Source organism: Macaca thibetana, chromosome 4 (genome assembly GCF_024542745.1).
Source record: "Macaca thibetana thibetana isolate TM-01 chromosome 4, ASM2454274v1, whole genome shotgun sequence".
NCBI classification, from domain to species: domain Eukaryota; kingdom Metazoa; phylum Chordata; class Mammalia; order Primates; family Cercopithecidae; genus Macaca; species Macaca thibetana.
Genome location: NC_065581.1, coordinates 69,366,405 through 69,393,817, shown reverse-complemented (window position 1 = coordinate 69,393,817; position 27,413 = coordinate 69,366,405). Strand labels below are relative to the sequence as shown.

The 27,413-nt window shown below is 37.9% G+C and overlaps 1 protein-coding gene across 1 annotated transcript in view; it reads right to left on the bottom strand.

The window, feature by feature from the left end:
- Positions 1–27,413, bottom strand: part of RIMS1 (regulating synaptic membrane exocytosis 1) — a 914,410-nt gene that overhangs the window by 393,822 nt on the left and 493,175 nt on the right. Inside the window, exon 3 of the mRNA XM_050786418.1 lies at positions 19,921–20,001. Within this exon, the coding sequence (XP_050642375.1) occupies positions 19,921–20,001 (81 nt within the window). The remainder of the gene's footprint in view (positions 1–19,920; positions 20,002–27,413) is intronic.

Genomic DNA, 27,413 nt, shown 5'->3' with positions numbered 1-27,413 from the left:
ACTAGCAAAGAAATAGAAGACAAAAGGTCAAGGGGTATCCAACTCCATGCAAAAAGGAGAGCCTGAAATATGAGGATGGGAGTGAGAACTGACAGAAGGAACAGATGTGAGACAATTCAGAGATTCAGAATTAGACCTGACAGGACACAGTGACTGATTACACTTAGGGAGCACACAAGGAAGTGGGGAGCTGAAGATGACTCAGGGGTTTCCCATCTGCGTGACTGTGAGAAATGAAATGTCATAAATAGATGAGAGAAGGTGAAGACGGATGCATGACTGTGATTGTGCTTGGGTTTGTTGGGGTGTGATGTGGAAGGAAATACTGAGCTCAGTTCCATTTTAACTTGGAACAAACAACATAATATTTGAGCACCCTTATGTGTAAAGTAGCATGCACTGTAGAGAGGCAAAAACTTTAAGTTTTGTGTTAATACCTACAGTCACACACACACAGAAATAGAACTCAAAGTCACACGTTTTCCAAGCCTGAACATTTCTCATAAATGTGTCCCAAGACTATCAGCTGAGGTATCATACTAAGTAACAAGGCCTCATAGTAAAGTAACACTGCAAAAGACCAGTCTGAGTATTTTAAAACTTTTAATGCTTCAAAGGATAATAGAAGGTGGAAATGGCTCCCTGGAATTGCATGGAAATGCAGTTAGAAAAATCAAAATGATAAAATGAAAGATGCCTTTATTCTCCTTCCTGATCCTCCATATCCTCTACTCCATAATTTAACTGCTCAGTTTGCCATTATCAATAAGGGAGATAATATAATCCATCTTGAAATCATTTGTCAATTGGCATTCAGTATTCAAATCAAATCATAGTTCAAACAACAACAAAAAAGCAATTTATATCAAGTTCCAATGGCATAGCTTAGTCATATGCATTATAGTACACTAATGACTTCCCCTCAATACAGTCTCTTTCTTCAAGAGATGAACACTGCAGCTGGGGACACAAGACAAAGGAAACGAAAAGGTGAATGATTTAAAAAATAATAATAAACTAAGGCTACCAGAGAAAACATATCCCTAGACAGCACACGACTTACTGCCAAATGACTAGTGCTCTTTAAAAGTATTGCAGGATTAGAGATTAAACCCCCTTTCTGCAAACAAAATAAAGAAGAGCCTTCATGGTTTATAAATAATGAAACTTAGATGAAAAACATTACCAATTGTAATTTTGTACATTCTCTGTCAACTTTCATCTTTTCTATGAATTTTTTCTAATATGGGTGAATACCACAAAGAGCGTGACCTACTCACTGATTATATATCATGCCTACCATACTAGAATAAATTATTTGAATTAAGAATCCTACGGTATTCTTGTCTTCTAGCCCCAGTAGATTGAGCAAGAAGAATGCTGCCGGTGAATCCTGATCTGAATAGTTAAAATGAATAACCAGAAGTTAGTGGGTAAATGAACATGATTATTAGTGGGTAAATGCAAATGAGCAAATAATTTTCTTTTATGTGCCTCAGTTTCCTTATATGTAAAATGGAGACAGTAACAATACTTTATCAAGTTTCATGAGGGTTAAATGCACACAAAGTGCCTAAAACAGAATAGCACATAATTGCAGTTATTGTTACCAGAGTTGATAGAAAATCAGCAAAAAGCTAAAATTAGACACTCTTCTGCTTTAATTTTATGCAGAACTTAGACCGGTGAGAAGTTTTGAAAATTTAGACGTGTGCTCTTTTTCTTTTTGATGTTCCCATATGGAATGACTCTATTGTGCCGCAGAATCTTCTTTTCTGTGGATTTCTCTAAGGAATCAGAAAAGAAATGCATACTTTAGGGAATGTAATTCCCTAAAAGTACTTGCCTTTTCTATCCTTATTTTTTATTAACTTTCCTTTGGTAATTCCCAGTCCCAAAATCTCAGAAAAGTTTTGTCTTATCTCTTCCTTGTCCCTTTCATAACTACATCCACTTGTCATTAAGGCATACCAGTTTCTTCTTTCAGATGTCTTTCTCATCCATTTTTTCTGGAGTCATTGCCATTATTCCTAGTATTATTAGCCATGTCTCATCTATTCTAATCATCTACTAATTGGTCCCTTTGTCTTCAGGAATGCCATAGGCTCATCCATCATGCATATTCCAGACAAATTCATTATCCTGAAACTTTCCTTTCAACTGGATAGCTCCATGTTCAGATACTTTCACACCTCCCTTCAGAGTAAAATCTGTTTATCAAAGATGGACTTCAAGGACATTAATAAACTGGCCTCAACTGCCTTTCACAGGTTTGCATTCCTCTTAACTCACTGGCCAAATACACTTTTCAAATCAGACTATATTTTCAATGTCCCCCTTGCCTGGCTAATTCATTCTGACTCCTGAACTTTTACCCACATTCATAATGTTTAAGATTTGTTATATGTATAATAGATGAGTGCGTTCATTTATTCACCATTATCATTTTTTCACTAAATACACATTAATTCACTGCATGCTTTGCCCAAGGTGCTAGGTATTTTTCTTTTATTTAATGTCTTCCTTCTAACACTAGTGCAGTAGCCAGTGGGTACCGATCTCAGTTGCCACCAGTAGAGTCCACACCACCATCATATTTTGCCTTCTTTGCCTATAAGCTTCCTGTTTATTTTCACAACAACCAACTGTTTTCTTGGCACAGGCAGACTGTTCTCATCCTGGACAAATGACTCTGTAGGAGAGCAGAGGAAATACCGGTGATTCACAGAGTAACCAGGCTGAGCCCTGAGGCACAGCAACTTTCTAATAATAATATTGCCAATATTTATTTATCCTTGCAACATCTGTACATGAGTTTTGAAAGAGAGGTCCAATTCAGTGTCACATTAATTTTGACTTACAAAATTATCACCCATCTCATCTAATCTTCATTTTTACTGAGCATATTAGTGGTACATATCAATGATTCTAAATCAAGAGAGTATGCCAAAATCACTTAGGAAAATTTTCCAAATACGTGTTTCCTGGCTTCCCTACTCATGCATAGTAAGGAGCATTTGATACATAATGGGGTAGTGTGTCATGGAATATAACCTTCTAAAAAGTGATTCTATGCCTTTTTACATCATTTCCCTCAATAAGAAACATATAGAGATAAAGATACAGCCTATATCTTGAGAGGATTGACCAGAAAATTTATTCTCAAATTGTGTCAAGTACACTATAAGATTTTGGTAAATATTTGTTAAATTAATGAAATAAATGAATAAAGCAGAGATTTTTCACTGATACTTGAGTAGAATATATGAACAATATTTATATAGTATTTTACGGAATACACAATGCTCTCAAAGTATATGTCTAAAATTTCATGGATTTTCAGGTCTAGAATCCAGTTATCTTCCCCTGTCCTGCTGGGTGACCCTGGGGCAAGCCACTAATATAGTTCATGTTTTGTCTTCCATATGCAGGCCAAGTACAAGCATCATCAGATCTTGGTTGTTGCCACATCATGTGGCTTAATGTAAAGCTGCCGTTAAATAAACTCAATCAAAAGTCTGCTTGGGCTTGCACGACCTTAGTTACACACACATACACACACACATACACAGTAGAACTACTTAAGTTCTACTCTTCCAGAACTAAATGCTTTTAATAGCCAAGAAATTGAAGAGGGCACCATCTTCTCTGAGCATTCAGAAAGAGAAAAACACAATATTATCATTAAAATAGCTATGGCAGAACAAGGGGCTTTGTAAGACTTTGTGAATTGGCATAGAATGATTTGCATAAGCCAGCAAATCATATAAAAAGAATGAAGACTATAAAAGCCTCACAACTCTTTAAAATTCTGTCACTTCCTAATTATAACCATGAATTGGAAATGCCAGTGTTCCTAGAATTCTCTATTTTCAAATTACTGGCTCTACTGTCTTTATTCTAAAAGGCGAAAACTTTTTTTTCCTAGTTGGATCCTTTTTCTAATATCAATAGAAAATTGATATTGATCCCTACTGCAGGTGGTAATACAACTACAGCCTGTGATATTAAACATCTCTTATTTTATGTGAAAATAACTTTTAACCAAGCAAGAAATTAAAACTCAATGCAATTTTGTTATAAACATGGCTAAAAGTAGTACAGAGAAGGCCTGTGTCTGAAAAATAACTTTCATTCATGATGAAATATATGACTAAAAGATCCTTTGCATTTGATAACATATTCTTTTTCTTCTTGACTGAATTTTACTCAGTAAATGAGATATATTTTTAAAAGGTGCAATATTTGTATCTAGCATATATTTTAAAAATCAGTTTCTTCACGGATATCCAAACACCTACAAAATTACTAAATCTTCTGTCCCAAAAGAATATCAGAGTAAAAAAAAAAAATCACAATAAACAAACTTTAAATAAGTTTAAATAAGTGGAAAAATCTAGCAATGTTTCCATTTTTATTCAATTTTACTTTTCATAATTTTTGCGTTCAATATTTCAAGTGTTATATAAGTATACCTAAAGTAACACAAGCAAGATTTCTAAAGTATTCAATAATAGATGCCATTTAAGATACAATTGCATCCATAGTAGGATGCTTAGGATTTAACGAGAAAATAAGTACATACGTATTCTGCATTCAAAGAACAGTGATCCTCTTAAGCATATTAGAGATTACACATACGATTGGAGCCTCCTCCCCTTAGTGCACAGAAGCTCCTCTTCTCTCTTCTCCCTCATTGCTTTCAAAACTTCATGATTTTTGGCATGTGGCCAAATTCCACATGCTTCATCTCAGCTGCCACCAGTAGAATCCAGACCACCATTATATTTTGCCGCAACTGCCACAACCATCTCCTAAAAGTTATCTTATTTCCTTACAACCCATTTGCTACACAACACTGGATCATGATTCCCCCTTCTTTGAAGTGCTTTAAGGTTTTCTCAATATAGGTCTTAGATAAAAGCCAAAGACCTGCAAGAGCTCTAGGATGGAACCCTTGCTTGTCTCAGACATTGCTCTTTCTCCTTACTTGCTTTCTCTGGGCTTCTTTACTTCCCTAAACATGATACTCTGTTTTCCACATAAGGACCACTTCACATACCATCATCTTTTCTGCCTGGAATTCCCTTTTCCTGGCTCTTTACAAGGCTGATTTCTCACCTTTCAAGTCTCTTTTTAAATGCCACCTCCTCTTAGAGCCTTCCTTGAGCATACTTTCTAAATAGCTTTCCCAGTGTAGTTCTCTTTCACTGCATTCAGGTTAGGCCTTCGTTAAAAGTAAAGGGTTTTATCATCTATTTTTGTTTGCTGTTTAGATTGTCTCCTCCCATACCCCAAGCTTTACAAGGACAAAGACTCTGCTTTGTTCATGATAATATCCAGTGCCTGGCAATATGTTATGCACACAGTACAAACTAAATATTTGTTGAAGAGAGAATAAATAGGCCAATTCATGGCATAAAAGCAATGAATTGTTTCCTCTACTGCACACTCTTCCACCAGTTGAAGAAATTCATTTCTCTTCCTTTTAACGCTACCTTCTCAGCCAAAGCTGTTTTAACAGAGAAGGAAAGACCACATGGTTCAGCAGCAGCAAAGGGGCAACAGCTCCGAAAACAGAAAGGTGGGCTAGTTTTCAATGTTCATAGGGTCTTTCCCAGACATTGGGAGAAATTATATTCATGATGGGGGTGTGTCTGAGGTGGTAACAGTCTCCAAGTGGATTATTCATTTTTCTGTGTTGTCCCTGACATTTCTGCCATCCACTACTGTAGGAAGACACAGAGTTGTGAACATTAGACCACACAGCCTGAAGATCATGTCTAGTATGCAGAGCTTAAAGTCCTAGAGAAATAATGACAAGAGCTTTTATCCAACTATTCACAATATCAGAGACCCATTCACACTTTTGTTTAATCTATTAACTGATGTAAGACATAAATGCAATATGAGATATGTGATTATAAATGAGAAATCATATTTTCAAGCATAAACATATATATTTCCTAACATGCTATGGGAAAAGTATACACACACACACACGTATAAAAACACACACATCATATATAAAAACTATCTCAAAATGAATCAAAGACCTAAATGTAAGATCTAAAAGTATAAAACTCTCAGAAGAAAACATGGGGGCAAATATTAATGACACTGGATATGAGAATGATTTCCTGGATACAAGACCAAAACCACAAATAACCAAAGAAAAAAATAGATCAATTAGACTTCATCAAAATTAAAAACTTGTGCTTCAAAAGTACTATCAAGAAAATGAAAAGACCGGGGCGGAGCAAGATGGCCGAATAGGAACAGCTCCAGTCTCCAGCTCCCAGCGCGAGCAACACAGAAGACAGGTGATTTCTGCATTATCAACTGAGGTACTGGGTTCATCTCACTGGGGAGTGCTGGACAATCGGTGCTGGTCAGCTGTTGCAGCCCCACCAGCGAGAGCTGAGGCAGGGCGAGGCATCGCCTCACCTGGGAAGCGCAAGGGGGAAGGGAATCCCTTTTCCTAGCCAGGGGAACAGAGACACACAACACCTGGAAAATCAGGTAACTCCCACCCCAATACTGCGCTTTAAGCAAACAGGCACACCAGGAGATTATATCCCACACCTGGCCGGGAGGGTCCCACGCACACAGAGCCTTCCTCATTTGCTAGCACAGCAGTCTGCGATCTAACTGCAAGGCAGCAGCGAGGCTGGGGGAGGGGCACCCGCCATTGCTGAGGCTTAAGTAGGTAAACAAAGCCCTGGGAAGATCGAACTGGGTGGAGCTCACAGCAGCTCAAGGAGGCCTGCCAGTCTCTGTAGACTCCACCTCTGGGGACAGGGCACAGCTAAACAACACCACCACCACCAAAAAAAAAAAAAAAAAAAAAAGGCAGCAGACAGAAATCTCTGCAGACGAAAGCAACTCTGTCTGACAGCTTTGAAGAGAGCAGTGGATCTCCCAATACGGAGGTTGAGATCTGAGAATCGACACACTGCCTACTCAAGTGGGTCCCTGACCCCTGAGTAGCCTAACTGGGAGACATCCTCCACTAGGGGCAGACCGACACCCCACACCTCACACGGTGGAGTACACCCCTGAGAGGAAGCTTTCAAAGCAAGAATCAGACAGGTACACTCATTGTTCACCAGTATTCTATCTTCTGCAGCCTCTGCTGCTGACACCCAGGCAAACAGGGTCTGGAGGGGACCTCAAGCAATCTCCAACAGACCTACAGCTGAGGGTCCTGACTGTTAGAAGGAAAACTAACAAACAGGAAGGACACCCACACCAAAACCCCATCAGTACGTCACCATCATCAAAGACCAGAGGCAGATAAAACCACAAAGATAGGGAAAAAGCAGGGCAGAAAAGCTGGAAATTCAAAAAATAAGAGCGCATCTCCCCCTCCAAAGGAACGCAGCTCATTGCCCGCAACGGATCAAAGCTGGACGGAGAATGACTTTGATGAGATGAGAGAAGGCGGCTTCAGTCCATCAAACTTCTCAGAGCTAAAGGAGGAATTATGTACCCAGCACAAATAAACTAAAAATCTTGAAAAAAGAGTGGAAGAATTGATAACCAGAATAATTAATGCAGAGAAGACCATAAACGAACGGACAGAGATGAAAACCATGACAAGAGAAATACGCGACAAATGCACAAGCTTCAGTAACCAACACGATCAACTGGAAGAAAGAGTATCAGCGATTGAGGATCAAATGAATGAAATGAAGCGAGAAATCTAAAGAAAAAAGAGGAAAAAGAAATGAACAAAGCCTGCAAGAAGTATGGGATTATGTAAAAAGACCAAATCTACGTCTGATTGGCGTTGCCTGAAAGTGAGGGGGAAAATGGAACCAAGTTGGAAAACACTCTTCAGGATATCATCCAGGAGAACTTCTCCAACCTAGTAGGGCAGGCCAACATTCAAATCCAGGAAATACAGAGAACGCCACAAAGATACTCCTCGAGAAGAGCAACTCCAAGACACATAATTGCCAGATTCACCAAAGTTGAAATGAAGGAAAAAATCTTAAGGGCAGCCAGAGAGAAAGGTCGGGTTACCCACAAAGGGAAGCCCATCAGACTAACAGCAGATCTCTCAGCAGAAACTCTCCAAGCCAGAAGAAAGTGGGGACCAATATTCAACATTCTTAAAGAAAAGAATTTTAAACCCAGAATTTCATATCCAGCCAAACTAAGTTTCCTAAGTGAAGCAGAAATAAAATCCTTTACAGATAAGCAAATGCTTAGAGATTTTGTCACCACCAGGCCTGCCTTGGAAGAGACCCTGAAGGAAGCACTAAACATGGAAAGGAACAACCAGTACCAGCCATTGCAAAAACATGCCAAAATGTAAAGAGCATCGAGGCTAGGAAGAAACTGCATCAACTAACGAGCAAAATAACCAGTTAATATCATAATGGCAGGATCAAGTTCACACATAACAATATTAACCTTAAATGTAAATGGACTAAATGCTCCAATTAAAAGACACAGACTGGCAAACTGGATAAAGAGTCAAGACCCATCAGTCTGTTGTATTCAGGAGACCCATCTCACATGCAGAGACATACATAGGCTCAAAATAAAGGGATGGAGGAAGATCTACCAAGCAAATGGAGAATAAGAAAAAGCAGGGGTTGCAATACTAGTCTCTGATAAAACAGATTTTAAACCATCAAAGATCAAAAGAGACAAAGAAGGCCATTACATAATGGTAAAAGGATCAATTCAACAGGAAGAGCTAACTATCCTAAATATATATGCACCCAATATAGGAGCACCTAGATTCATAAAGCAAGTCCTTAGAGACTTACAAAGAGACTTAAACTCCCATACAATAATAATGGGAGACTTCAACACCCCACTGTCAACATTAGACAGATCAACGAGACAGAAAGTTAACAAGGATATCCAGGAATTGAACTCATCTCTGCAGCAAGCAGACCTAATAGACATCTACAGAACTCTCCACCCCAAATCAACAGAATATACATTCTTCTCAGCACCACATCACACTTATTCCAAAATTGACCACATAATTGGAAGTAAAGCACTCCTCAGCAAATGTACAAGAACAGAAATTATAACAAACTGTCTCTCAGACCACAGTGCAATCAAACTAGAACTCAGGACTAAGAAACTCAATCAAAACCGCTCAACTACATGGAAACTGAATAACCTGCTCCTGAATGACTACTGGGTACACAACGAAATGAAGGCAGAAATAAAGATGTTCTTTGAACCAATGAGAACAAAGATACAACATACCAGGATCTCTGGGACACATTTAAAGCAGTGTGTAGAAGGAAATTTATAGCACTAAATGCCCACAAGAGAAAGCTGGAGAGATCTAAAATTGACACTCTAACATCACAATTAAAAGAACTAGAGAAGCAAGAGCAAACACATTCAAAAGCTAGCAGAAGGCAAGAAATAACTAAGATCAGAGCAGAACTGAAGGAGATAGAGACACAAAAAACCCTCCAAAAAATCAATGAATCCAGGAGTTGGTTTTTTGAAAAGATCAACAAAATTGATAGACCGCTAGCAAGACTAATAAAGAAGAAAAGAGAGAAGAATCAAATAGATGCAATAAAAAATGATAAAGGGGATAACACCACCGACCCCACAGAAATACAAACTACCATCAGAGAATACTATAAACACCTCTATGCAAATAAACTAGAAAATCTAGAAGAAATGGATAATTTCCTGGACACTTACACTCTCCCAAGACTAAACCAGGAAGAAGTTGAATCCCTGAATAGACCAATAGCAGGCTCTGAAATTGAGGCAATAATTAATAGCCTACCAACCAAAAAAAGTCCAGGACCAGATGGATTCACAGCTGAATTCTACCAGAGGTACAAGGAGGAGCTGGTACCATTCCTTCTGAAACTATTCCAATCAATAGAAAAAGAGGGAATCCTCCCTAACTCATTTTATGAGGCCAACATCATCCTGATACCAAAGCCTGGCAGAGACACAACAAAAAAAGAGAATTTTAGACCAATATCCCTGATGAACATTGATGCAAAAATCCTCAGTAAAATACTGGCAAACCGGATTCAGCAGCACATCAAAAAGCTTATCCACCATGATCAAGTTGGCTTCATCCCTGGGATGCAAGGCTGGTTCAACATACGCAAATCAATAAACGTAATCCAGCATATAAACAGAACCAAAGACAAAAACCACATGATTATCTCAATAGATGCAGAAAAGGTCTTTGACAAAATTCAACAGCCCTTGATGCTAAAAACTCTCGATAAATTTGGTATTCATGGAACGTATCTCAAAATCATAAGAGCTATTTATGACAAACCCACAGCCAATATCATACTGAATGGCCAAACACTGGAAATATTCCCTTTGAAAACTGGCACAAGACAGGGATGCCCTCTCTCACCACTCCTATTCAACATAGTGTTGGAAGTTCTGGCTAGGGCAATCAGGCAAGAGAAAGAAATCAAGGGTATTCAGTTAGGAAAAGAAGAAGTCAAATTGTCCCTCTTTGCAGATGACATGATTGTATATTTAGAAAACCCCATTGTCTCAGCCCAAAATCTCCTTAAGCTGATAAGCAACTTCAGCAAAGTCTCAGGATACAAAATTAATGTGCAAAAATAATAAGCATTCTTATACATCAGTAACAGACAAACAGAGAGCCAAATCATGAATGAACTTCCATTCACAATTGCTTCAAAGAGAATAAAATACCTAGGAATCCAACTTACAAGGGATGTAAAGGACCTCTTCAAGGAGAACTACAAACCACTGCTCAGTGAAATAAAAAGGACACAAACAAATGGAAGAACATACCATGCTCATGGATAGGAAGAATCAATCTCGTGAAAATGGCCATACTGCCCAAGGTAATTTATAGATTCAATACCATCCCCATCAAGCTACCAATGAGTTTCTTCACAGAATTGGAAAAAACTGCTTTAAAGTTCATATGGAACCAAAAAAGAGCCCGCATCTCCAAGACAATCCTAAGTCAAAAGAACAAAGCTGGAGGCATCACGCTACCTGACTTCAAACTATACTACAAGGCTACAGTAACCAAAACAGCATGGTACTGGTACCAAAACAGAGATATAGACCAATGGAACAGAACAGAGTCCTCAGAAATAATACCACACATCTACAGCCATCTGATCTTTGATAAACCTGAGAAAAACAAGAAATGAGGAAAGGATTCCCTACATAATAAATGGTGCTGGGATAATTGGCTAGCCATAAGTAGAAAGCTGAAACTGGATCCTTTCCTTACTCCTTATACGAAAATTAATTCAAGATGGATTAGAGACTTAAATGTTAGACCTAATAACATAAAAACCCTAGAAGAAAACCTAGGTAGTACCATTCAGGACATAGGCATGGGCAAGGACTTTATGTCTAAAACACCAAAAGCAATGGCAACAAAAGCCAAAATTGACAAATGGGATCTCATTAAACTAAAGAGCTTCTGCACAGCAAAAGAAACTACCATCAGAGTGAACAGGCAACCTACAGAATGGGAGAAAATTTTTGCAATCTACTCATCTGACAAAGGGCTAATATCCAGAACCTACCAAGTACTCAAACAAATTTATAAGAAAAAAACAAACCACCCCATCAAAAAGTGGGCAAAGTATATGAATAGACATTTCTCAAAAGAGGACATTCATACAGCCAACAGACACATGAAAAAACGCTCATCATCACTGGCCATCAGAGAAATGCAATGAGATACCACAATGAGATACCATCTCACACCAGTTAGAATGGCAATCATTAAAAAGTCAGGAAACAACAGATGCTGGAGAGGATGTGGAGAAATAGGAACACTTTTACACTATTGGTGGGATTGTAAACTAGTTCAACCATTATGGAAAACAGTATGGCGATTCCTCAAGGATCTAGAACTAGAAGTACCATATGACCCAGCCATCCCATTACTGGGTATATACCCAAAGGATTATAAATCATGCTGCTATAAAGACACATGCACACGTATGTTTATTGTGGCACTATTCACAATAGCAAAGACTTGGAATCAACCCAAATGTCCATCAGTGACAGACTGGATTAAGAAAATGTGGCACATATACACCATGGAATACTATGCAGCCATAAAAAAAGGATGAGTTTGTGTCCTTTGTAGGGACATGGATGCAGCTGGAAACCATCATTCTCAGCAAACTATTGCAAGAACAGAAAACCAAACACCGCATGTTCTCACTCATAGGTGGGAACTGAACAATGAGATCACTTGGACTCGGGAAGGTGAACATCACACACTAGGGCCTATCATGGGGAGGGGGGAGGGGGGAAGGATTGCACTGGGAGTTATACCTGATGTAAATGACGAGTTGATGGGTGCTGATGAGTTGATGGGTGCAGCACACCAACGTGGCACAAGTATACATATGCAACAAACCTGCACATTATGCACATGTACCCTAGAACTTAAAATATAATAATAAAAAAGATCATTAAAAAAAAAGAAAATGAAAAGACTATTCACTAAATGGGAGACAATTTTGCAAATCATTTATGTGACAAAGATCTTCTATCCATTACATGTAAAGAACACTTATAACTCAACAATAAAAAAGACAAATAACTCATATTTTGATAGGTGGATCATCTTTAGAGAAAACCAATTTTATTCTTAAAACTGAAGAAAATATTTTGATAGATATTTCTCCAAAGAAGATATAGAAATAGCCAATAAGCCCATGAAAAGTTCATCAATGTCATTATTTACTAGGGAAACACAAATGAAAACCACAGTAAGACACTACTTTACACCCACTGGGACGTCCATAATATAAAGGACAGACAATAACAAGTGTTAACAAGAATTTAGGGAAATTGAAATTCTCTTATTTATAGGAATGTAAAATAATGCAGCTACTTTGAAATACAGCTTAGCAGGTTCTCAAAAAGTTAAATGTACAGTTACCGTATGACCCAGCAATTTTATTCCTAGGTATATACTCAAGAGAATTGAGAACACCCATACCCCCAAAAACTTGTACCTAAATGCTAATAGCAATATTTTTAATAATAGTCAAAAATAGAAATAATCCAAATGTCCATTAACTGATGGATGAATAAACAAAACCTGATATATTGATACAATCACTGGGCAATGAAAGGGATAAAGTACAGATACATACTCAGAGTCTAGAAAACATTATGCTAAATGAAAAAAGCCAGATATAAACAGACACATGTAATATGATTCCTTTTATAGGAAATGTCCAGAATAGGCACACTCATAAATACAGAAAGTAATGGTTTCAGAGGCTGTATTTTGAGGAGAATGGGGTAATGAAAGCTAAAAGGTATGAAATTTCTTTTTCAGTGTGATGAAAACATTCCTGAATTCCATAATGATGATGGCTGCACAGCTTTTTGAAAACCACTGAATTGTACTCTTGAAAAAGGTGAATTGTATGGTATGTGCGTTGTATCTCAATTTTTTAAAAACAGGTAATCGTCAGCAAAAACTAAAAATAAAACAAAAAAGCAGAATTTACTGATTCGTGTACCATGGTTCAATTTACTCCTAATAATGTCACCTTCCACAGAAACACAAACATAATTTGGCTAAGCATAGTTTTTCCTTGGCTATCATATTTCCTTTCTGGATTTTTACCTTCAAATTCTAACTTTATTAGTTCTAAGGTGACCAACCATTCAGTCTGCCTAGGTCTAACAGAAGTTCTCAGAACATGGGATTTTTAGTGCTAAAACACGGAAAGTTTTTGCATGACGTTGCATAATTTTCTTAAGTCCTCCAATCCTCATTTAAGTACTGCTTATACCCCCTACAGACTGTTTTTTTTTTTGCGTATATGAAATGCTTATATATTGACAGAATTTTTAATAACATGATGTTTATCACCTACTCTATGCTAAACAATGACATAACACTTAATGTCTCAGTATCACTGGTGTCTGGCTTTAAAAAAAAAATTTTCCATAAGTTATTGGGATACAGGTGGTATTTGGTTACATGAGTACGTTCTTTAGGTGGAGATTTGTGAGAACCTGGTGCACCCATCACCCATTTATATTCCTTCCTTTTATCTCTACACCTCCTCCCAATGCTATTTCACTTGTTTTAATGGTTAATGTTATAAGGTAATTGCTTACAAATTAGTGTATCTTTTCTAAGTCTCTCCTGAGTTTGAAACAGAATAGCCAACTGTTTTCTGAGTGTTCCAATTGGAGATTTCCTTGGCTACTAATACTCGAATCTAATGCTGTGTGTAAACCTGCCTTAGTGCCTAAATTAGCTCTCTTCTTGATTTTATCACATCCATTTAATCTCCTGAGCTAAAATGAGTTATCTTGCCTCCTTTGCTTTCCTATCACATCTAATGAATCACTATACTCTAATTATACCACATGTGAAATTTTCTCAACTCTTCGCTACCTCCTGCCTCTTCTACCTAGTCTCCCTAACATATGTGCCTGAGATTGAAGAGTAGCCAAGTGTTTCTTGGACTTTTTAAATCCATGATAAGTCTGAAAAACACAAAAACCCCATTATTTTACATCAAATTTCAAAATAAAAAGTAGTATTAAAAGTAAAACCAAAGCTAAGGCACGAGTTGTTTATTTTCTCCAAATTAGATAACTGTCCTATTCTTCTGATGCAGCACTTCCTGCCTCTGATCTTTCTCTCTCTTTAACACATGTATACCCATATGCACCCACACACACAAATTCCCACCCACCCACGAAACCACATACACACATACACACACACTGCACTGAATTCTTATAATTTTATGTTACCTTGGCATCCATTTTAAATATAAATTGAAGGTTCTCATACCAGAAGCAGAGCTTAGCCACCACTGGCCCAGCTGCCAGTTCTCTGCCTCCTCCCTGTTCCTTAAGATGATCAATACAGATCTACCTCATACAACTGCCTCCTGGTGACAGCTTCCCATGGGACAGCTAGTTACAGCTATGTGACTTGCCCACCGACCCCCAACACCTCCCCAGATATGCCACAGGGACCACCCCTCAGTACAGCATGACTCCACTGAGCTAGTCCCTGCTTGCTCTACACTCACCAATTAGAACTCCATGAGGTAAATCTGCGTGGGTAACAGCCTGGACACCAGTAAAGGCTCTGGCCTGTGAGTCCCTCACTCTCTCTTTCTTGCTCCCCACCAGCTAGTTGCACGTGCATTTCTCAGACAGCTCCCAGCTTCCTGTTGGCCCTTGGAGGCATGCCCACCCCTTCTCGCTAGGATCTGTCAGTGACACACTGCTTCTGTTATTTCATGTGTTTTACTGTGTTGCCTTCTCTGTGTCTCCCTTGACTGACACACCTGAACCTAACTCTCCTCCTAGCCAGGGCTGTCCTACACAACTCTCCTGACATCTTGGTAGAAATAAACTGGACACAGCTCAGTTAAGAGCCACAGGGGTGTCTACCATTATGAACAAATTTCCTTTGACAGGGGCATTTGGTCACGGGTGAGGCACTTCAGCATTAGATTGTCCACAAAGATGAAGAACTATTCTATGAAAGGCACACTGTGAACATCCATGACCACCATGCTGGAGCCCCACTGACACAGGGCTAGAGTTTATAGCAACTCTCAAGAGAGACCTCAAGACCAAAGTAGAGAAAAATACAATGCATAGAGATTCCAGTAGTCAGTATATGGTTTAAATTACCCAGCACAACCTGATGTTCTGGGTCTCAGGGTAATTGTTTTCTGCTTCTAGAAGACCGTACCTCAAATTTGCATACCTACTAAACTATTCAGTCTTTAAAATCCATATTACTGGCCAGGTGCAGTGGCTCACGCCTATAATCCCAGCACTTTGGGAAGCCGAGAGGGGCGGATCACGAGGTAAGGAGTTTGAGACCATCCTGATCAACATGGTGAAACCCTGTCTCTACTAAAAATACAAAAATTAGCTGGGTGTGGTGGTGCATGTCTGTAATCCCAGCTACTCGGGAGGCAGAAGAATCGCTTGAACCTGGGAGGCAGAGGTTGCAGTGAGCCGAGACCACACCACTGCACTCCAGCCTGGGTGGCAGAGCGAGACTCCGTCTCAAAAAAAAAAAAAAAAAATCCATATTATTGTTGCAGGCTCTGTAAATCCTTCCCTGACCACATCAAGCCCAAACAGAATAAATCATTTTTTTCTTTTTAAACACATTTTTAGTATTGTATTTATTATTGAGTATTATTTTATTTGATTATCTAACTATCCTCTCCTCCCCCAACTTGAGAAGAAACTCTTAAGAAAAAGATTCTATCTCATTTATATATCTCATTTTTCTATCTTATACCCAAGGAATAGCAGGCATATGACTCAGTTGAACTCCAGTAATATTTTGATATATTTATTACTTCAATTAAATGATGACAACTCAGGCGGCATGCTTAAAATATGACTGAGTGACATTTTAATAATAACTTAAAAGGAACACTTGGATAGTTTATATACATAGTTATCAAAAATATAAAGTATATTGACATGTGTATCCATCAATCTAGACTTGCATGATAGAATATACCAAGTGATATGAGTACTATCGCCCTGCTTCCTCTCTACCAATCTATTTCTTTTCCCCTACTCAGTTAAACTTTTAGAAAAAGTCATGTACATTTACCCTCCCTTTTTCTTGACTTCTCATTTCCTCCTCAAGCCTACAGAAACACACCATTTCCACCCACTTATATGTTGAAAATGCTATGGTAAATGCCACCAATGGCCACTATGTGACCAAAACCAAAGCACACCTTTCATCCCTTATTTCTTGATTTTCTGCTGCATTTAACACTGTTGGGCATTCCCCTTGAATCCCTGTACTACCTTGGCTTCTGGTTCTTATGATTCTTTAACTATTACTTCTTGACTGAGTTGGCCTCATAATTTACCTGTTCCTTAAGCATTGCTTTTACCTTGGGTTCACTCTTATTTTTTTTTTCTATGTAACCTTTAGTGATGTCATCTATTTCCCCAGTTAACTGAGTGCTAAAGGTTCACAGAGCCAACCTCTTGTTAGATATATATGCTTGGATAGATTACAGGTATTAAAAAATCACTATATGAAAATCTGAACTCACCACTGTCCATCTGATATGGTTTGGGTGTGTTCCCAACCCAAATCTCATTTTGAATTCCCATGTATCGGGGGAGGGACCCAGTGGGAGGTAACTGAATCATGGGGGCAGGTCTTTCCCATGCTGTTCTCATGACAGTGAAAAGTTTCATGAGATCTGATGGCAATATAAGGGGAAGTTTCCCCGCACAAGCTCTTCTCTTCTCTGCTGCCAGGTGAGATGTGCCTTTCACCTTCCAGCATGATTGTGAGACCTCCCCAGCCACGTGGAACTGTAAGTCCAATAAACTTTCTTTTGTAAAATGCCCAGTCTTGGGTACGTCTTTATCAGCAGCATGAAAACAGACTAATACACCATCTATGCCTAGTTTTGGTTTACAATTTTAATTCAACTTCTTGGTAGCGGCTCTTAGTCACCCAAGTCATTAATATGGTAATCCCCCTAAACTCTTTCCTTACAACCCATATTCAATTGGCAATCAAGCATTGGCCATTTTACTTCTCACTTAGCTGTTGAAAAGTCTCCTTCCCATAACCTCTATTACTACTTCCTCTAAGTTAAGACCTTATTATCTCCCCCTGACCTATTGCAATAGTTTGTTAACTGATTTACTTGTCTCTAGTTTTGCCCACTTCACATTCACAGTCCCTTTTCCCTACTTCTCCCAAAGCAATTAATACATATTATCTATATACATACATCTACTGATAAAGCAAATCTGCTTATGCCATTCTCCTAATTAAAACCCATTAATGCAATCCTCATAAATAACTGCACTGTTTATTAAATTTTGTATTTTGACACAGTTACCATATAGAGAAATCTAAGTTCTGTCCTAAAATACTAACCTGGGAGGCACTCCTAGATTTTCTACTATCTTTTATTTTTTAAAAAATATTAAAAGAGGTCTGGTCACTAGCCTCTATTGATTTTCAGACCCACTGAAAATCATAAATTACAAATTTTAAAATACTGATCTATAAACTAAAGCCTGTCCTCAATTATCCCCTTCCAATTTATTTTTGTCCTTTCCATGTTAACCTAAAAAGGGATTTATGTGGCTACGGAGAGTTCCATTCACAAACATTACTCTCCACAGAGAATCAGCTATCATAAGGAATGAAAGCAAACTTTAAATTCTTCAAGTCACCGACAGAGAGGTTCATTATTTTAAACAGAAAAGAATTGAGTGAGCAAAGAGATTGCCAAAAAGCAGGATCCAAAGAATCTACAGTTGCTTCCTCTTGGCCACTAAACTCAAAGAGCCACAGGGAAGTTTCCACTAGCTGCAATTAAAGTGACAACAGATTCCCACAGCTGTAAGTCTGTGGAAAGTGAAAACAAAATAAGAGAAAAATTATCTAACGTCTTGTTTTGGAGGATGGCAAATGCTAGTTCATATTCAATAATGTCTAATTTAAAATGAACTTTGGAATAGGTGAGACCAATTAAAATGAAACCTCGATGTGTGGAATATAAAGAGATTTTAAAATCAACGTTAATTCCTCAAAGAACTTCAATTCTAAAATAACTGAAATGTTTTCTAATTCCTAGAATATAAGATGAAAACTGGGGATGTAAGTTTTCTATGAATTATCCAAAAAGTTCCATCATACAAAAATGGCTTTATATACAGTCAGAATATCTATAGAAAAAAGAAAAATGACAACATCATTTAAAGTACTTCTTTTAAGTTTGTACTTTTTAAAATGTAATTATCAATCATTTTTACTATTGCTAATTCAAAACTGTTTTTATTCCTTGGAAAATACTGATTAAATGTAGAAGATGATATTCAAGTATACTTATTGAGGTAAAACCTATAACACCTATTAAACCTCCTGAAATTTACCACATTTCATATCCTAAAACACAAATAATTTTAAATGATATGTTACTGTATGTAATATACAAAATATAAGCATTTCAATGACCAAATTAAGGGTAAAGCAGGGAGTAGAGAAAAAATCAAATCAGTCAACTCTGAGTTTCAAATGTGAATGAGACTCTTTTGGTTGGTCATTTAATCCAACACTTAAGAATTCAATAATAAAAATGAAACTAGATGGACAATCCACTTTTGTTTTTGTTTTTGGTTTTGAGACAGGGTCTCACTCTGTCGCCCAGGCTGGAGTGCAGTGGCACGATCTCAGCTTACTTCAATCTCCGCCTCGCAGGTTCAGATGATTCTCCTGCCTCAGCCTCCCAAGTAGCTGAGATTATAGACGGCCACCACGGCGCCCAGCTAATTTTTGTGTTTTTAGTACAGACGGGGTTTCACCATGTTGGCCAGGCTGGTCCCAAACTCCATACCTCAGGTGATCTACCCGCCTTGGCCTCCCAAAGTGCTGGGATTACAGGCATGAGCCACTGCGCCCAGCTGACAATCCACTTTTAAAAATTGTCAGTTACCTTTAAATAATATATCTTGAAGGTTAGATAATGGACTACCTATGCATTTCCCTTAAAAACACTAGCCCCCACTTGGCAGCCTGTCTGTACCTTGCCTCCCTACTTCCCTGAGGTATTATGTTCCACCTCATACGCATTCCAAATCTAAAACAATCAAACAAACAAACAAGAAAAGAACTGCTGTCACTTTAGAGCCCTAAGAAAACAGTCCCCTTCCTCCAACTAGCTTAATCCTTTCAATATGGTATTAGAAACATCACTTAACAAAAATATTAAATCCAGAGCTCAGCTAATTGTATCTAATTCAACAGTAGCCTTTTTATTACATATACAAAAGCAGCCACAGTATCTACTCTCAACATGCAATGTGAATAAATCTGTAACCATGATCTGCATAAGAGACGACATTTTCAGTCAATAAAACCAATGCCATACTCACGGTGAAGGCTGGTGGGGCTGGTTTTCAGCATTTCTTGGTGTTTTGCAGGCAGCAGGCTTCGCCATGTCCCTGACAACACACCTGGGGCGCATGATAGACAGCACAACGCACTATTAATTATAAAAAGGGTAGAACATATCTAGAAATTAAACACGGTACTGAAAAACAATCTAAGGGAAAGTCTTTGCAAGCCCCTTCAATATTAACCTTGGGGCCCCAGCAAAGTCTTTGGAGTTGGAAATCTTTGACTCAGGCTTCCAAAAGCTCAATTATACCCAAATAAAATCTGTGCTAGCCTCTGTATTTGACTTTCCTTTTAGCATCAATAACATGATTGTCAGCAGCTTTTCCCATAGCAGAAAAGCTACTGAAAGCTTTGGCATGACCACATGCCAAAGACGTCTGAAAGCTTAAAAATAGGAACAGCTGTTGCGTTGATATGTTACATTTTGAGCAGGATATTCTGTGGCTTTTGCTATTTTACTAAAAAATACGGACTTTTGTTTCACACCATCAATCACCACACAGGTCTTTGTTTGTGCAAAAAGATCTGAGAGGCCTCAAGGCATCCCCCTTGTTCAAAATTTCCTCATACTAAGAGGGAGGAAGAGATCAAAGACAAGGTTCATATATAAAGTGTGTGTGTGTGTGTGTGTGTGTGTGTGTGTGTGCGCGCGCGCGCGCATGTAAAATAAGAAAGGATACTCCAAAATGTGAAAAAATTAAATGTCTTTGTGTCATAAGTCATCCATCACAAAATAAATGTAGATGGTAGACAATATAACAAAGCTCCAAAGGGCAGCAGGAAGAGATATTCCTACTTTCACGTAAACAGGGCTTACAGAGCACTGGTGACATTTATTGGCAGAAATCAGAAAACACCTCCCTCTGAGGATGAACATGGATGGCTCAGATATTCCTTCTCCTCAAAAGCTTTAAAATAAACATAGCTTTGAATAGAGAAGGCTTGGTTATAAAACTTAGACCTCACATCTTAGTCTTTGCTAAATGGAATGCCCCTTAGGATCCAGAAGGCTTCAAATATGAATCTGGTTCTTAAGAGCTTTCATGGAGGCTTCTTGGAGATTTGACTACCCTGCTCATATTTAAGGCCAGTCATGTTATTCCAGAAGTGGATCGCTGGTGAAGCAGTGGTAGATAAACTCTTTTCCCAGAGCTTAAAGCTGCATGGCAAATTTCTCCACTTCTGAAAGAAATGATACAGGAAAACATGGACACAACGCACAGAAACGTGCACACACACACTGCTCATTCCAAACAAGGTCAGTAAGACTTCCAAATCAATATGTAACGTGACAAGAAAAGAAAACGGTGCCATTTCAAAGCCTCAACACACCTTCCCTTTGGGATAAAAATTTTAAAAAGTGGTGTTCATCAAGAGTTGATGCTAACCTTTTAAGGAATTGGTCAAGAGATGTGAGTCAACGACATCCACAGGAACCACAAAGCCTTGTGTTCTTTCCCCAGTGTCATGGAAGAAGGCCAATCATGCATCAGCCTTTAAAACATTCAGGAAGGCAGTTGCTAGGGAAGTGTAATGTCCTAGGATTTCTGAGCTCTGAAATTTTAATCAAACTTACACAAGCTAAAAAGTCCAGCAAGTTAAACTTCATAGCATTAGAAAATCTTTAACAATTCTCACATATGCCCCCTTTTTTTTTTTTTTTTTTTTTTTTGGAGACTAAATCTCCCTCTGTCGCCTAGGCTGGAGTGCAGTGGTGTGATCTCCTCTCACTGCAAGCTCCGCCTCCTGGGTTCACGCCATTCTCCTGCCTCAGCTTCCTCAGTAGCTGGGACTACAGGCGCCCACCACCACGCCTGGTTAATTTTTTGTATTTTTAGTAGAGATGGTGTTTCACCGTGTTAGCTAGGATGTCTCGGTCTCCTGACCTCGTGATCCACCCGCCTCGGCCTCCCAAAGTGCTGAGATTACAGGCGTGAGTCACCGCGCCTGGCCGCAGCATTTTTAATCTACACGCACTGATTTGTGAAAATATCTGAAATATCACCAACTTGGAAAAATGCTAAAGAATTAAATCTATGAGAAACCTTAATTCATCTCTTTTTTACCCCTCATGTCATAGGTATTCATACAAAGCTTTCAAAGAAAACAAATCTACTACTTAATATTTTTTAAAAATATGTGCTGAAGTAACTATTTTCTAACAACTATAAGGTATTAAGCAACACTAAAGGTAGGTTTGTAAGCAAACTTTTTTTTTTCTGACTAAAAGGCCCTATCTGCTGGGCGTGGTGGCTCACGCCTGTAATACATCACTTTGGAAAGCTAAGGCCAGTGGATCAGTTGAGGTCAGGAGTTTGAGACCAGGCTGGCCAACATGGTGAAACCCCATCTTTACTAAAAAAATACAAAATTTAGCTAGGTGTGTGGTGCATGCCTGCAGTCGCAGCTACTCAGAAGGCTGCGGCAGGAGAACTGCTTGAACCCGGGAGGCAGAGGTTGCAATGAGCTGAGATCGTGCGACTGCACTCCAGCCTGGGCTACACAGCGAGACTCCATCTCAAACAAAAAAATAAAATAAAATAACAATTTAAAAAGGGCCCTATCTTTGTAAGAAAATTCTTGTCTAATTTCAAGTCCCAGTGGTTTTGGTTTAAAATTACAAGTTGATGTACTGTTTCTGTCTATGTATGTTATAGAATCTTTCTGATAAAAATTTCATTCAATTTTTTGAACTTTAAAGTTTTATTGAATAATAAAAATAAACACATTAGTATTCAAAAGCAACATATTTAGAATTATTTTGAATAAAACAGGAAAACAACACATTTTCCATAATAGGATATATCCTGGCCACAGGACAAATATTCAAGACTAGAGCAAAGCAGCTAGCTGCTGAATCTGCGTTTTAAAGGGAGGAAACTAATTGTTTCAGGTTGCTAATTATTTACCCAATTTCGGGGGGTTCTAAATCATAGCAATAGATATTCCTGCATTTTCTAATTTGACTTTTTTTTAGCTAAAATTTTTTCTAGATACAAGAAAGAAAAGGAAGAAAGTTCCCTACACTCAGAGTAAGACACATCAAAAGTATACTCACAAGATTTTTGCTTGTGTAGGTTACCATTTCTTTAAAATTATAATTAAATTGCATCAGTTTGGAGGGATAAAACCTTAACACTTTTGACAGTTTTAACGTATGGAAACTGTGTAACCTCAGCAATTTCCACTATCTCCTATGCATTAGACTTGGTATAATAATATAAACCCCCCATACTTGAAGAAACACAACAATGATATTTCAGTATGTTGCAGCTTTTAAGGTGTTTGTCTCTGTGTGTAATTTACTCCTTCAGCCAGACATAAGGAGACCACAAACGCTGCCACAACGCTGACTTCCCAGAATTACCATGGATTGAGGGACTAGGAATTCAAAGGGTTTGACCTCTTATCCTTTGCAAAGTCTTTAATTACTCAGTTTTATCAGATTGGGGCTCTTCCACAGTCTTCTAACTGAATGTGAGCATTCCCTCATCACTGAAGCATCACTGAAGATTTATGCAAATAAGACATTCTGCAACCGCCTCAGGGGAATGCTCCTCCTGACTCCACCCTCAGCGCTGCTGGGTTTTATGAATGGCTGCAATCAATGCGATGAATGGTTGCCAACTGCCCACTCAGCCACTTCCACTCTTCAGTGCACGTACACACGGGAGAGACTAACATTGCCACAAGCCTGCAGATGAAGCTATGGCAAGGCTTTCATCTCTCCAAACAGGAACTAAATGTGCTTTCAGATACTTAGAGTATGTGAATTAAAAATTCTAAATGCCTTCAAGAAACACAATTTACATAATTACCTTCTCTCTTTTGACTTTCCATTTTGGTGCCTGCAATCACTACCCTCTACCTTCCCTCCCAAAAAAAACCACTATTTTATGTTAAACTTTATCTGAATTTGAACTTTAAATGGTTTTATCTTTCATGACTAATGTCAGGAAACTAGTTACTGTGCAGGAAGCAGCCAAATAGTAGACTATAGCACGTTTACATTTCTGTTCTCAATGTTATGGTTTTTGAATTTTCCTATAATAAATGGAGACAATTATCTCCAAACAGTGTTGGAGAAATACATGTGTTTGTGTCTACTTCCCAAGTGTTATTGTAGTAGTCCACATTGGTCCTAAGAGACCTTAGGAGCAGTTAAGATAATGTAAGATTGACAAAATGAAATGTTTTTTAAATATACAATTTTCTGATTTGCTGATCACTGATTAAAAGTACCTAGAAACAGACAAGAAGAGACTTCAGGGACTCTGTAGCTGGCCACCTTTCCTTCTACACTCCATATTCAGTGCTTCATGCCATTCATCAACATGACATTAACCATAAAGTACCCCCAATCCATGCAAAATTCCTATTTCCTGCCTGAGTCTCTCTTCTTAGCTCCAGTCAGACATCTAACTGCCTCCTGACATTTTCACTTGGGTATTTAATAGACCTCTCAAAATCAGCATTTCCAAAATGGAACTTTTCATCTTTTTTTCCCCCGAACTTGATCCACCAGCAGCCATCTCCACCTTGGCTGTTCATAACTACATTTCTCCAGCTGTTCAGGTGAAAAACTTTAGACTTAACTCCTTGTTTTCTCTCACATCCTGTGTCCTATCTACCAGACTGGATGTATTTTCTAAATTTGTGCAGAATTTGACCACTTACCAACCCCTCCACTATTGCCACCCTGTCCTGAGCCAATATTGTCTTTCATTTGAATTCTCACCATAGATTTTTAACTGGTCACCCAGCATTTACTATTGTTCTCCTCCTGGAGTCTATTCTCAACACAACAGCCAAAGTGACTCTTTTGAAATATAAATCAGGTCCTGCCATCTCTACCCAATAGTTCCCTACTTTACTCACAAGGAAGTGCCTGAGTCCTTAGGATAGCATCAGAACTCCCAGCACTACTCCCTGCATCTACCTTTCCTGCCTTGAGATTTCTGCACCAACCTTTCCTTCTGTCTGGATAGCTCTTCCCAATACTGGTGTGACTAAACCCCTTACTTCTTTAAAGTCTTTGCTCAATTGTCAAGTTTTTGATGGTTCCTACTCTAATTATCCTACTTACTACTACAATCTGCTCCTCTCACCACATCCAAATATTTCCATGCACGCTTCACGTTGCTCTATTATTTTCTGAGATGTACAGTCTCTTACTGCTGAAATATGAACTTCTCAAGATCAGAGATCTTTGTCTGTTTGGATCACTGACATATGCCAAGAGCCTAGAACAGTGTTACATGTGATAGCAACTCACCACATATTTGTACAATGAATAAAGAAGATACAAAGAATCAAAATCTATGGATTTCAAGCTTGAGTAACTAATTTAATATGGTAAAATACAGTGATTTAAAACAGAGTCTAGGTAATAGTTTTTGTCATAGCAAGTTTCTATACAATATTTATAAAATATAAATGACCAACAAGTTTTATGATTTCACTAACTTCACTAAATTTGTGTTCATATGGTTTGAGTACGGTTCACTCTCTTTCTCAACAAGAAAAAGAGTATTTCATAGAATATGACTTATGTAGTGGAAAGGACTCCTTAATATACAATTACTGCTTTGAACCAGTGAAACACTTTTTAACATCTGGTGTACCAATATTTTATCAAATAAAACACTAAAGTAATTATATATGGGGAAATTTCTTAATAGTAGAGAAAACTCATCCTTTTTTTCTGATTTTTTCTGAAGAGGGTAGGAAAATAAGAACTTCTACTTATTTGATACCTATCATGTACCAAAATACCCACAGCATATCTCACGTATTCTTCATACCACCCTGCTGGGGGATATGATTCTCCTACTTGGCTGATGAAGAAACTATGGATCTAAGAGGTTAAATTATTTTTCCAATGATAAATGGCAAATGTTGAAACCATAAGAAGTCAGGATTTTAATCAAGATTGGTTTGGTATTAAAACTAACATGCTTTCCACCATTCCAGCCATCTGTCTTTAATACTTAAAAGATGAATGGAAACTGATAAACATCAACTATGAAGTTACAGAGTCCAGCATCCTCAGACATGTTTCGATATCATTGATTTCCTGATATAGGTATATTTCTGAAAGTATTCAAATCATCCTACATAATTCAGTGTCCTTTAAACATTATTCTAGTATTACCAGATCATATTCACGAAATATTACATAACAGCAGAACAATGGTGACATCAGAATATTGAGCTGGCTAAACTAGAAGGGTAAAGTGACCTTAAGACCAATGGCAAAACTGGAATACTGCAAAATGTGAAATTCAAGACAAATTATCTGGTACATAGAGAAAGGGTTTCTATAATAAAAAAAAAAACAAAGAAAGGTGAAAAGACAAAAGATTCCTTTGCAAGACAAGTAGCATGCAATTGATAAAAATATCTTCAAATATATATTTTAAAGAAGGTCTTTAAAAGTGACCTCATTTCCATTCACAAATCCTAAAAGAGGAAAAGCTGAAGAATATTATTTTAAAACTCATTTTATATAGAAATTTGTATATTCATGTCAATTATCAGTGAAGAAATGAGCACGATGACTGTTACCCATAAGATGAAGATGGAACAGTGAAAATTCTACACCAGAAGGGAAAAGCGAATGTTGACATTTCAAAAACCCAGATACACTAATCGCAAACCATCAGGTCCTGTTACACCACCAGTGTGTATTCAGGGAAGATTTAGGAGTTTATGAGTAATTTTTACTTTCAAAAAGTATGGAAGATAGGTGAAGTAGGTTCCTAATTATAAGACAAGGGAAACCAGCTGGCCATTTTTCACAGTTAGTGATGAGAAATGTTGACCTTCCCCTGAAGAGCCCAGGAAATTATTCACAAAACAATATGAAAAGGCTAGGATTCTAAAATAAAGGTGATAACAAACTAAAGATTCACTGCAGAGATTAATGTGAGATTTTAAATTTTGGAAATCTAATTTTTCAAAGACTGATAAGAAAAGAAAATAATAGGTAAGAAGTCAAGTCTACGGTCTTCTTAATCATTGAAATCCACCCCTTTATCATCCTTTAGATCTCCAGCATACAAACAAGCTTGATTCTATAAGTTTCTCATATTGTTTCCAATATTTTGGCAACATGTCCCATTAACCTCTTTTTACTCAAGCTATTATTTTCTGTTAACACAATCAGTTTATTTCTCCATCCAGCAATTCTTAAAATGTTATACTTACTTTACTTACTTATGGATTTATATCTGCTACCATTCCTTACATATTCATTCTCCTATTTGCTTTTTTTTCTACTTACTAACCTGCATTAATTCTCCAAAAACCATATGCTGCCTGCAAATCCAACATAACTTTAGAAAAACTTAGAATGCCGGAAATTTCCTGCCACTAAACCTGCAAAGGAAAACCTGTTCATTCCCTATGATAACAGAACAAAACAACACCTATCCATCGAGAAGTAAGGAATTTCCAGAAGAGGAAG